The sequence below is a fragment of the Amblyomma mixtum genome, chromosome 8, assembly GCF_055824585.1.
Source record: "Amblyomma mixtum isolate Tamu chromosome 8, ASM5582458v1, whole genome shotgun sequence".
NCBI lineage: Eukaryota > Metazoa > Arthropoda > Arachnida > Ixodida > Ixodidae > Amblyomma > Amblyomma mixtum.
Window position 1 is genome coordinate 73,350,511 of NC_143019.1, and position 13,243 is coordinate 73,363,753.

General features: G+C 43.7%; 1 protein-coding gene across 1 annotated transcript in view; it reads left to right on the forward strand.

The window, feature by feature from the left end:
* Positions 1-13,243, forward strand: part of spn-E (tudor domain containing 9 protein spindle E) — a 131,171-nt gene that overhangs the window by 33,584 nt on the left and 84,344 nt on the right. Inside the window, exons 9-10 of the mRNA XM_089558531.1 lie at positions 1,113-1,216; positions 11,587-11,648. Coding sequence (XP_089414657.1) covers positions 1,113-1,216; positions 11,587-11,648 — 166 coding nt within the window. The remainder of the gene's footprint in view (positions 1-1,112; positions 1,217-11,586; positions 11,649-13,243) is intronic.

The window sequence follows — 13,243 nt, forward strand, 5'->3', positions numbered from 1 at the left end:
CAAACGATCGCATCCCGCACCTTTAACTCTCTGTCGCAATTATTGAAATCCACAGCACAGCACGTGTTTCCTCTGCCTATTCACATAATAGAAAGAACACATTCGGCAGCCACCCGCGATATTTCCACTGCTGCGTCGAGGCGCACGCGCCGGCGACTTACGAGGCGAGTAATGGTGCCGTGTTCTGAGCGCACGTGTGGCGCCATCTGGTCTCGAACGGAAGAACTGCGCGCTGTAAACGGTCTATACAAGGGTGCGTCTTATATGCGAATTTTCCGGTTTTTTTTTTTGCGAGTTCAGAAATTACTCAGGTTCATGTTCAAGCTTTTTCCACCGAAAAAATATTACTACCAATAACGCGGTTGTAACATGGTTAACACTTCAATACGGGGACCGCCGTGCGCAACTTTTTTAGGTGAACTTTATTATGAAACGGCGGGGTTGACCACTTCCGGGATCTTAAACACGCGGCCGTTTCTGAGGCCCCAAGCAAAGGTAATGTGAAATGACAAAAGATAGCGACAGTCGCGCTTCTCGCCATTGTCAAGACAAGCCAAGAGAAGCCGATGTTTTTTTTTAGTCACCCTTTGCAAGTACGTAGTGCGAAGAGAATGCTTCAGCCGCGTTGCCTTTTCGATAGCGCATCCGAAGATGAAGACTTTGAAGGTTTTATGTAAAAATAAATTGTTATGGACATAGAGTTCTTTCGCTTTTTTCTCTTTTGTGCTAAAACGTGGGCTGGTATGGCGTGAGTGTTGCATTTTTCGATCACTTAGCGTTGCTTAAGAACTTCTCACACGTACGGTGCATTTTGCGATGGTCGCATAAGCATGTTTAATTAAGCCTCACTAGCCTAACAGGGTAAATGGGGGTGCGTCTTATACACGGGTGCGTCTTATATACCAATTTTTTCAATGACACCCTGCATATATGGCGGGTGCGTCTTATACAAGGGTGCGTCTTGTACACTGGAAAATACGGTAGTTTGTGCACGCTTTGTAAACATGTAAGTTGTTTTGAAGCTGGGGAAAGGCTTTTCTCACTGCCTGCGTCTTGGCACCCACTTTGGTTCTGGTACTTTTACTAACTGGCTGTGCTCGTTTTACCGACAGGTGCCTGAGTTTGACCCCGACTCTCCAAGCATAGCGCCAGAGGCGTTCCGCCTCGCCCACCGCCTCCTCAAGATCTACGACAGGATTGAAGTGTGTGAGCAAGGGTGAGTCAGCGTATGAGATACCATGTAAACTTGTGTAAGGGCCATACTTTTTAAGGGGGGATGAGGGTCTTGAAAACTTTTTTTTATTTCTTAACGTATTTTCCTGAAACTTAGCACCTGGGTGTATCATTGAATGCTGATTTCGAATATGCATTTAGATTTCAAATGACTCAGCTGGAAGGAAATATATGGCAAAATAAAATATCCTAATTAGGTCATTTCTTACGGGCCTTTATAGTAATTTATCAGTTAAAGAAAGATTTTTTAAGAATAAGCAGACATTTGCAAAGGCCCAAAGCACATCCTAAAGCTTACAAATTGTCTATAAAATCATTTTGTTGATCATAATATAAGTAACAAAGTTGGAAAGAAAAAATGATGTGGCAGTAATTAGCCCACACTTGGCCTAATTGCTAATATATCATGTTTAAAGGAAAAAAGAAAGCTTTAGGATGTGCAGTGGATCTTTGGAAATGCTTGCATATTTTTAAAAAAGCGTCTTTTAACTGCTAAATTACTACAAAGGCCCGTAAGAAATGGCCTAATTCGGATGTTATTTTACGATAAATTTTCTTCCAGGTGAGATATCTGAAATCTAAATGTATATTTGAAATCGGCATTCTATGATACACCTGTGTGCCAAGTTTCAACAAGTTATGTCGACAAATAAAAAACAAGTTTTGAAGACCCTCATCCCCCCTTAAGGCGGAAGCCTTTAATGCCTCATCGTTGTAAGCAGGAGTTGTCAACAGAAATGTCACCCTTTTCAATTGGTCGAAATGGTCGCGACGTCACAGTGCGCGAATTTCAAACGGGGCCAATTGTACTTTGGCTAGTAACCATGCAACCAATTAAAGGGATGGTATACTGATGCTCCAAGTAAGTGGGACTGAGTTTAGTTAACTGCTTAATTAACCAGTTAAACTGATCAACCTTTCCAATCAGACCCGATAAATAAATTAAACAGAGTCGGAAATTGGTCGATTTGGGGAATCGAACCAGGGTCTCCAGAGGGCGAGACGAGCACGCTAACCACTCCGCCATGCCAGCTGGGTGGTTTGGAATGAACAAAGGCGCGTCTAGTGAATACGGTGTCTTCGTTCACTCCCATCTTTCTCCCTTCCCTTACGGCGAGGTTCAGGTGTCCATCGAGACATGCGAGACAGATGCCGTATTAAACGCGTGTAAGGGCCGCACTTTTTTTTTCCAGATTCGGGGGCCAATTTTCGGGGTGCGGCCCATACACGCGACGTACGAAAAAAAAAAATTTTTTTAAGCAAAAACACACCATTCAGGGAATGAGCGGCATTTATTCTACGTTCAGTCGTCACTCACGGAGTATTTTGACTCTGAGCTGGTGCTGTGCTCTGGTGCACGCTCATCCAAAGAAGCCGCGTAGCATGTCCGCTGTCAATGCGTAGCCGTTGTTCCGCACTACCATCACATAGCAGAGCAGCTCTTCTTCTAAGTTCGGGAAACTCTCACAGCTCGCCTCGGAAAGCGCGTTTTTTGCAGCTTGTTTTTCTCAATGCACCCTTTTGATTGCACAATCATCGGACCCACTTCTCGGCCACGTCGAATTTCCTGCTCGCCGCACGCTTGCTGCGTTTGAGAGCGAACTCCCAACCGTGTGGGTCTTAAGGTATTGCCCATCGTGCTAAAATTGCGACGCTCGGCGGCAGCACACGAAAGCCACAACTACGATGAACTAACACGATACCACAACTCCCGTGCCTTTGACAAGGACGGGCTCTATCTGAAATAGTGGAAGGACAATCAAAAGCTACGACAGCTACGAGAACACGAACGGGCAACGAGATGAACACAGGCTCTAGAGGGCTGCCTGGTAGTTAGTCCTTTCATGTGGAATGACTCTGCAGTGATATTCTCGATGGAGACTGAATGTAACAAAAATTTTTGTAGTAAAAGCACCCTGGGACAAATCGTGGGAGTGATGCAAGGCTTAAGGGGGGACCCTGGTCTTGAAAACAAAATTTTATTTATCAAGTCATAGTTATGAAATTTTCAGTGGACATGTATTTTTGTGCGCTGATTCTAGATATCTCATTTAATTTCATGTAAAACAATTCCTTGAGCACTTGTGCAATTTTTATGCAAGTATTTTGCGAAGAGTTTTGAAGAAAATTTGCTGTGGGAAACTCGCTGAAATGTATGCCATTGGGTTCTCTTGACACCAAGGAATGCAATAAGGGTAAAATTATCATCCTGGCTCTCATAGAACTTGAGTAATAGGATACTGAAGCTGCCACTTTGGAAACAGGAATACACACTTTCCTTCTCATTTCTGAAGCGACAACTTCAAAACTCTGTAACTTAAGTTCTATGATAGGCAGGAAGACAATTTCACCCTTATTGTATTCCTTGGTGTCAAGAGAACCCAATGGCATACATTTCAGCGAGTTTCTCGCAGCAAATTTTCTTCAAAACTCTTCACAAAATACTTGCATAAAGAGTGCATAAGTGCTCAAGGAATTGTTTTACATGAAATTAAATGACATATTTAGAATCAGCACGCAAAAATACATATTCCCTGAAGATTTCATAACTGCAACTTCATTAATAAAAATTTTTTTTCAAGACCAGTGTCCCCCCTTAACCAAGGCATGCCCTGTCTTACAACACATAGCCTGATTCAGATGTGCTTGTCTACACTCTTGTGCCAGTGTTCATCTTATCAGTTTATGTTGGCATTGCTGCCTGCCGCCAATGGTTTCTGGTTATTGTTGCAGGTTAGCTTATCCTTGAGTGTACTGCAAAAACCCTGCTAATGATGAGGCTTTTTTTTTTTTCTCCACAATTTAGCGTGTTAAATTTCCCCCTTGCATTATATAATGTGGGTCCGAGCAATTTCCGGGCGAAATCCCCATTTGCAGTTTCGTTATCATTCGGCGCTATCACTGTCAGGCTTCCTGCAAGAGGAGGTACTGTAGTAGAACCCCTCTGTAGTAAAGTCACTCGGACCAACAAAAATGTTAACTGTTATCAGAGCCTTTACACTATACCAGTTCTGGGTGGTGGCACAGCTCTGAGGATCCTCTCTGGCTGCTTTCGAAACACAAAGTGTTGGCTTATAAAAGAAACACTCAGAAATACCCTACATCCTGCTTTTATCGTCCCTTTATGTGATAGTCATTTATTTTTAGTTATCACGTTTCATGTTATCATGTTTTCGATTTTGTTTACGCCTTGTGCATTTGCACCAATATAACGTGGCTACGAATAAACTGTGGATTTCATTCCATATGGAAACCAAAGCTTTGCGTGAATGCGGCGTCACCCTCCGTAGCCTCAGCGTGATCTAAGAGGCAATAAGTTGAGAAACGCTCGTGGCACAATCATGTGCGGCAAAGCCACTCTCTCAGTGCTGTCATTCATTCATTTATTGATTCAGTGAAAGCTCGTTAATTCGACCCCCGTTAATTCGGCAAATCGGATAATTCGACGCGCGCGCGAGGTCCCTACAATTATACATAGGAGTCTATGGGGCGAAACTCTCGTTAATTCGAACAAATTCTGCCGTGCTTCGGTTAATTCGACTTCACTCGATCCGCAGCCCGCCAAGCCGGTGTGCCGAGAGCAAAAAGAAAAAAACACTGCCATGAGTGGCGCTACTGTACGGCTGATAGGCCATCCCTATGGTCATATCATCCATCCATCCGTCCATCCATCCGAGGAAGCGAGTTAGCGGCGGCCGAAGCGGCTGGCGTCTTTTTTTTTTTTGTGCTTTGTTGTGTGGCAGCAGTCGCTATCACGGTTATTTACGGCGCCTTTTTTGGTGAATGCGCGCTTTGTCAGCGTGTTTACTGCGCTACTTGTTGCTGTTTTGTTGCGACTGAGAGAAGGGTGAAAGGAAATCACAAGGGATTGCCTACTGGCTCAGCCACCACCGCTGCCATGTGCAGATAAGAGGAGAGTTAAAAGATCAGAGGAAAGATAAGACGCGTCCCAGCAACAACGCCGTCCCCGCGGACGCTGGTTGAAAAAACAGATAAGCGGGGAGCGGCGCTCCCTTCACCTCCTCCCCGCGCTGCTTTCCGGTGGGTAGCGCGCAGGGCCTGCGCGCCGCCTCGCCTTCGTGTCCTGTCAGCTGACCGAGGATGAAATAATTGAAGTGACAGGCGCTGACAACGACGACGATTTACGATTGTGAGCAGTTGTCCCAAATGCCGAAGTGCACGGTGAAAGAAGCCGCAGAAGCCTTGTCCGAACAAATCCCTGACGGCGCGTGTGCCGCGGAGCACCTGGCAGCTGTTAGAGCTATCGTAGTCGCTCAAATTCGCTCGAAAAAGCGGACGGTGATTGCAGATTTCCTTGCCAACTAAAGGTATACGTCCTGTTGCGGCAAACATTGTTTTTTGTTGTTCATTCGATAATTCGACATTCGGATAATTCGACAATTTTTCGCGGTCCCGTCAGTGTCGAATTAACGAGCTTTTACTGTACTGTCAGCCTTTCTCAGGCTATTACAGGAGTGGAAAACCTAATAAATTCACATTCAAAACAAGGTACATTTCACAACTGCGATATCGACACAAAAAACAAAGGAAAAATCAAACAGTAGATAAGAATAACGCATGCAAGTGCTGAGGCAAAACTATTACATTGGTGTACTACGGTCCAGGTAAGATTTCAGGCATTCTAGAAAGGCGTCGAGGGAGTTAATATTTACAATGGACTCTGGCAGCATGTTCCATTCTTTAATAACACGAGGAAAAAAACTGCACTTAAAACAATCGTTATAAAAACGCGGCACAGGAATGTACATGGAATGGCGATGTCTTGATGTTTCATTAGGGTGTATTGTAAAATATGGTGATGTGTTGATATTCAAGTGGCCATGGATTAAAAGGTAAAGAAACTTCAGCCTATCTACCTTAGTGCGGTATTCTAAACTTTTAAGGTTTGCTAATTTACATAATTCGGTCGGTGAATCAGTTCGGCGATATTTATTGAAAATAAAACGGGAAGCAAGTCTCTGAACTTTCTCAATTTTTAATTTGTTAGACGCAGTGTAAGGATCCCAAACAATTTTACCATATTCAATTACAGGTTTTACAATTGTGTTATAAGTGAGTGTTTTTACATCGGGAGCTGCGTTACGGATTTTGCGTCTTAGTGCTTCCCCATGCTTTCTGCTGCCTTGCTGCAAACTTTTGCCCTTTTCTTACATTCTCTACTCCGCACTGCACTTTTAATGTCTTTCCTTTCTCAGCAACCCGCGCTGCCTTCCTTATGCATTTGTAGCCAGCTTCGCTTTTTTCCGTGCCTCACGGCCCCAAGGATTTTTCAGAAGTTGGCTTCTCCTCACAGCTTCCGAGTTTGGTGGTGAAGCTATCGCAAAGCGCACCGTTTTATCGTCTTTGGTTTCCGTTTGCCTCCGAATGTTGGCCTTGCGCGTGGTGCATTGTCGCAGTCAGATGCTCTTTACATAGCCATTTTTTTTTAAAGAAAAATCTTTACTATAACGAAAAAAAAATCATCCATAAAGAATCGGAACGCCAGTCTTACTGCAGAGAACAAGAAACTACACGAGAGCAATGAGGCCCTAGTGCGCAGGGTTGCCCACCTGGAACAATATTCGCGTCTGAACAATCTAGAAATTAGAGGTGTCCCTGTGACTCAGGGCGAAGATTGCAACACGATCGTTGAGGTTCTCGGCAGCGAGATTGACTGCCCCGTAAAATCAGAAGATCTGGATACCGTGCACAGGGTTCCAACACGAAACAAGAATGAAAAAAACATAATTGTTCGTTTCCTCTCGCGAAACAAGAAGGCGGAATTCCTGGCAAAAGCTAGGAAAACACATCCTACAACGACATGCCTGGGTTTCCCTCAAACGCAGGAGGCTCCTGTTTATGTCAATGAGCATCTTTCACCTGACAACAAGGACCTCTTTTCGAAGGCTCACAAGCTTAAGAAAGATAACAAATGGGCCTTCTTGTGGACATTGAACTGTGTTATTCTAGCTAGGAAGGAGCAGAACAGCACAGTCTTTCGGATAAATAATGTAGACGACCTTGAAATTTTCCGTGAATAGACATACGGGTGCTGACGTTCTACATCTTTCTAACCGCCATCATGGCATCATATTCCCCGGAATATGCTCGTTCGATCTTATCCGAAGCTAAAGGTCTGTCTGCCATCCACTTCAATGCTCGTAGCCTACGGAAGAATTACGATAACATAACCGCTTTGCTTACTTCCCTTCAGCATCAATTTTCCATCATCGCATTTTCTGAAACTTGGCTATCATCCCTTGATAAAGATTTGTATGCTTTTCCTGGCTATTCATGCGAATACGCACACCGTGTTGATAACCCCTATGGTGGTTCGGCTATCTACATTTCAAAGCACATTGCTTACAAAAGACGTCTTGATTTGTGTTTGAATGTGAGTAAATGTGAATCGGTTTGGATAGAAATTGATTGCCGATCTACTGGTGGCACAGAGAAGGTTATATGCGGCGCTATTTATAGGTCTCCTTCAAATGATGCGTCTGAATTTTGCCGGGCTTTTGAACTAGCACTCCATAAACTATCACTCGAAAATAAAAACGTCTTCATTATGGGAGATTTTAATATCAATATGCTAGACATGACTAATCCCATCTGTGTCGACTACACGACCTGTTTCTACAGCTATGGTTATGCAAATTTAATTAACACGCCTACGCGTTGTACTGACCATGGCTCGCATTCATTACTTGATCATATTCTTTCGAATTTTCCCACTGCTCCTCCGGTTGGCGTGATAGAATGTGATGTCACTGATCATTTTCCTGTATTTCTTTGCGCACTATCATCTCGCTGTAGTAACAACATGTCCACGAGGAAGTCAGTTTTTGATAGCGGAAAATATTTTGAAGCTATATCTAATACTGATCTTTCATACATTTTGGGTCTCTCGAACCCAGAAGTGGCTGTATTTGAGCTGTCGAAAATAATTTCATCAGCAATCAATAAATGCACATCGCTCCAATCATCCACGAGAAAATATGTTACCCCCATTTCCCCATGGATAACTACTGCTCTGTTAAACTCTCTGAAGAAAAAAGAAAACATGTATAAGAAAACTAAACACCAGCCGTTCAATCTGCGTCTTAAATTGAGATATAAAAGGTATTCCAGTGTACTAACGTCGCTTCTAAAGAAAGCTAAACGATGTTATTATCAAAACCAGTTATCCACACATACTAACAATTCTAAACGAAAATGGCAGCTGCTTGACGAATTTCTGAATATTCGTAAGTCACCTAGTGTTGTTAAATCTATTTTCCACGGTGGTGTTACTTTATCTGATCCCGAGGAAATGGCGAATACATTTAGCAATTATTTTTTCAATTCACCTAATTATCCTTTCTCTTCGTTATGCACACCTTCTCTTGAGCGCTGCCCTCACTCCTTTTTTCTTACCCCCACGTGTCCAGACGAAGTTCTATCTGTAATTGCTAATTTAAAGACGACCGGCCCCGGCGTTGACAATATCCATGGAAAGCATGTGAAAAGTATCCGGTCATTGCTTGCACCTGTCCTCAGCCACATCTGCAATCTCGTTTTTAAATCTGGCAGTTATCCCAAGCAGCTGAAGATAGCTAAATTAATACCGGTCTTCAAAAAAGGCGATCCAGCTTTGCCAAATAATTATCGTCCGATTGCAATTCTTCCTTTTTTTGACAAAATTTTAGAAAAACTAATTGAAGTAAGGTTGTCTAGTTATATTGAAAAATTTAACATATTGACCGATAGTCAACACGGCTTTCGGCGCGGACTATCTACAGATACTGCAATAGCGTCTCTCATAGATTACATTAGACTAACAATTGATAAAGGAATGTTCTCAGGAGCAGTTTACATAGATTTTAGCAAAGCATTTGATTCCATTGATCACTCCATCTTGTTTCACAAATTGGAATCTTATGGTATCACTGGACCTCCCCTAATGCTCTTGAAGAGCTTTCTCTGTGACCAAGAGCACATAGTCTCTATTAATGACCATACATCTAACATAGCTTTAATTAACAAGGGTGTTCCACAGGGCTCAATTCTTGGCCCTGTATTGTTCTTACTCTACATTAATGATTTACCATCCTGTTTAAAGAATTGCAATAGTATACTATACGCAGATGACTCTACCATGCTATCATCGCACCAGGACATTAATCAGCTGATTCTTAACCTACAGAATGATCTTAATTCTCTTGAGCGTTGGTGCCACATTAACCGCCTGTCCGTGAACGTCACTAAAACTTGTTTTCAGATTTTCCATCCCCCTCAGAAGTCATTGCCCATCACACCACTTCTATACCTCAATTCTACTGCTATTTCACCGCAAGATCGCGTTTCTTTTCTTGGTGTTATCATTGACCCTCACTTAAAATTCCATCATCATGTAGCTGAAACGTGCAAGAAAATTTCTTATGGGTTACGCGCACTAATTAAAGCCCGAAGCTATTTTCCAGTCCAAACTTTATTATCTCTTTACTACGCATTCATCCACAGCCACTTAAACTACGGTATCTCATCTTGGGGTAACGCCTATCATATTCATCTCTGGCCTTTAATAAAACTGCAAAAGCAAGCCATGCGCATCATAACCAATACCCCTCGAATGTCACCCTCCCGCATTTTGTTCATAGATTTAAACGTTCTACCTATCTCGGCCCTTTATTTTTACAACCGTGGTATCCTATTCTTTAAGATTCTTCATCATTATCTCCCGCTAAGCATATTTTCTCTCGGCACGATCATGAGCAACATCGTCACACGTTTTGCGATGCGTAATAACTTTTTACTACATAAGGTCAGAACTAACTACGGCAAACAATGCCTTCATTTTTCATCCGTATCATTTTGGAAGTCTTTGAACATAGACGTCAAACAAACTAATACGCTTTCTTTATTCAAGGTCAAACTAAAGCTTTTCCTTCTTAATTTGTGATTTTTTTGTTATGTTATTGATTCTATATATCGCGGCATCTGTGTTTTATTTTACATTATCGTGCATTACATTGTTTGTATTTAAATATTTCAGTAACTAATATTACATTATGTGCCCATATTTATTCTGTTTCGTCGCTAATTAATGTGTTGTGTATTTTATATTATGTTGCATATTGAAATTTATTTTCATGGGAGGTCCCGCCCGCGGTCTTGTACCATGGGACCTCTCGCTGTATACAATTGTAACATTTGTTGTATTACTCAATAAACTTTCAACTTTCAACTATCTATGGAAGGCAAAATGGGACCGCAGTTTTCACTTTACTATATCAGAGTTTTTACTAGATCAGAGTTTAGAGGGGTTCTGCTCGATCTAGTGGTGACGTCGGTTCGCCCTCTCGAGTTCGTCGTCATTTTGGCGTGCTGAGCTAGGGAGGAGACCTATGCTATTGGAAGCAGGACAGTCGGTACTTCACGTGATATTGGGATTGTGAAAGTGGTTCTCAGCTGCTTTAAAAAAAAAGAAAGTAATCGCAGCTGCCAACAGCACTGGCCAGCTGCCAGTGCTGTTATCTTAAAGGTGCACTGAAGAGGATTCTGAACATGTCTTTTTGCCACGGGAACTCGATCCACACGTTCCTAGCATTCTTAGAAACAGTGACTTATTGCCTTGTGCGGCCGATTTCCCCAATTAAAACGAATTAATGCACGGCTCCCGCCTTTTTTTTTTTAATTCTGCCTCGTACGGTGGGCGGAGTCGACCAACGCGTGGAGCGCCTTTCACCCAGTCCCGTGGAGGCTTTGCTTTCGCTTTATTTTGTTTTTTAGGTTTCCATGAACAAATAGTTTCATTCGCAGCTAATATAGCCGCAAAATAAGCCCGAAGAAATAAAAATACGCGCGGACTATTTGCAACTACGGACTACTACGTATTACTCCGCCGATGGCAGAGCGGCAAGCCGCCACGTGACTGGGTGAAAGGCGCTTCACGCATTGGTTGGCTCCGCCCACCGTACGAGGCAGAATTAAAGAAAAAAGGCGGGAGCCGGCCGTTAATTCGATTTAATTGGGGAAATCGGCCACACAGGGCAGTAAATCGCAGTTTCTAAGAAAGCTCGGAACGTGTAGATCGAGTTCCCGCGGCAAAAGACAAGTTCAGATTCCTCTTCAGTGCACCTTTAACTTCCATTGTATGCGGATGAAAACTTTTGTGTTTCTGCTATCCACAAAGTACACCTCATATTTATATGTGGACCCCTACTATGCAGGGGTTCTTATGGGACTTGGCAGCACAACCGGTTGTCTTTATTGTTGCACTGAGCTAAATTTTTTGTTTGAACTGCCGTAGCTCCCGGGTTCTGCTGGAGATTTGTCTCTGAAGTGCGCTTCTGTTTTCCTCTGCCCCTGCAGTCTGGACCAAGCCAAGGAGAGGTTTGCTCCAAATCGGGGTGCAGTCCTGGTGTTCCTTCCAGGTGAGCGGTTAGTTGCTGCAACCGACGGCTCCCAGTTATAGTGGCACCGAAGGTTAGCACAGAAGCATTCGTGTTCACTGCAGGAAAGCATCCTTGCGGGATGCTGCTAACATGCTCCTGCTTGATGTACCAGGTGTGCGGCGTCTGGAAGAACTATGTATGTTTAGTTAGGGTGTGGGTGTATCCAGGTTTCTAATTGAAACCGAGTATTAAAGGGACACTGAGGAGAAATTGAAGTTGGCTTGTATTGACAGAATACCAGCTCCTGATTACAAAAACGCCACTCGTACTGACAACAAAGCTTTTGTAACGTAGAAAAGAGCAAGAACCAAAATACAGGTATCGCCGCCACAGGCCAAACTCGCAAGTACAAGCGTGATGACGTCATAGGACAAAACAGTGTTGCTAGAACCAATGGTTCTAGCAAAACTGGAACACGAGAAGCCACGAATCACTGAGGCGCAGCCAATGCATGCGCAAATCTCCTTGATGTCGCCAGATGGCGCCACGTACCCAGCAGCTACGCGCGCGCCTGCAGCATCGGGACCAATCAGCGCCTGTTCACCGGAGGTGGGTGGGCTCCCGGTATTGCGCTAACGGTAACAAGGTACACGGTATGCTGAAGGTGTCTATTTGCGAGAACTTCGTTGACGACTTCGAGAGCAGGATCCATCGTAACACTGGCAAACGCCGGTGCAAACATGAACGAATCGACGGTAGTGACAGCCGCAATAGCCAATAGATGCCTTCAATGTGCGGCTGGCGGTAGCTTTCTTTTCGGCTGCTGCTTGGCTGCACTGCTGGCCGCCAGAAATCACGGAGTCTGCGTTACGTCATGCGCACGTCATGCTTCACGTCACTTAGTCCTGTGTCGTCATAAGAGAATTCCAAGTTTGAATCAGAGCGGCGGGAAAAATTTCTTCAACTTCGAATCCAAATTTCTTGGATATAAATGCATCTTTCGCTGCCGGCCAAGTGGCAACAGAGCCATGAAGTGCCCAACTATCGGATTTTGCTATAACAAAATATTAAAGGTGCACTGAAGAGGATTCTGAACTTGTCTTTTTGCCGCGGGAACTCGATCTACACGTTCCTAGCATTCTTAGAAACTGCAACTTATTGCCCTGTATGGCTGATTTCCCTAATTAAATCGAATTAACGTCCGGCTCCCGCCCTTTTTTTTTTAATTCTCCCTCGTACGATGGGCGGAGTCGACCAACGCGTGAAGTTCCTTTCACAGCTCCGTGGAGGCTTTGCTTTCACTTTATTTTGTTTTTTAGGTTTCCATGAATAAATAGTTTCATTCGCAGATAATATAGCCGCAAAATAAGCTCGCAGAAATAAAAATACGCGCGGACTATTTGCTACTACGGACTAATACGTATTACTCCGCCAATGGCAGAGCGGCAAGCCGCCACGAGACTGGGTGAAAGGCACTCCACGCGTTGGTCGACTCCGCCCACCGTACGAGGGAGAATTAAAATAAAGGGCGGGTGGGAGCCGGACGTTAATTCGATTTAATTTGGGAAATCGGCCATACAGGGCAATAAGTCGCAGTTTCTAAGAATGCTAGGAACGTGTAGATCGAGTTCCCG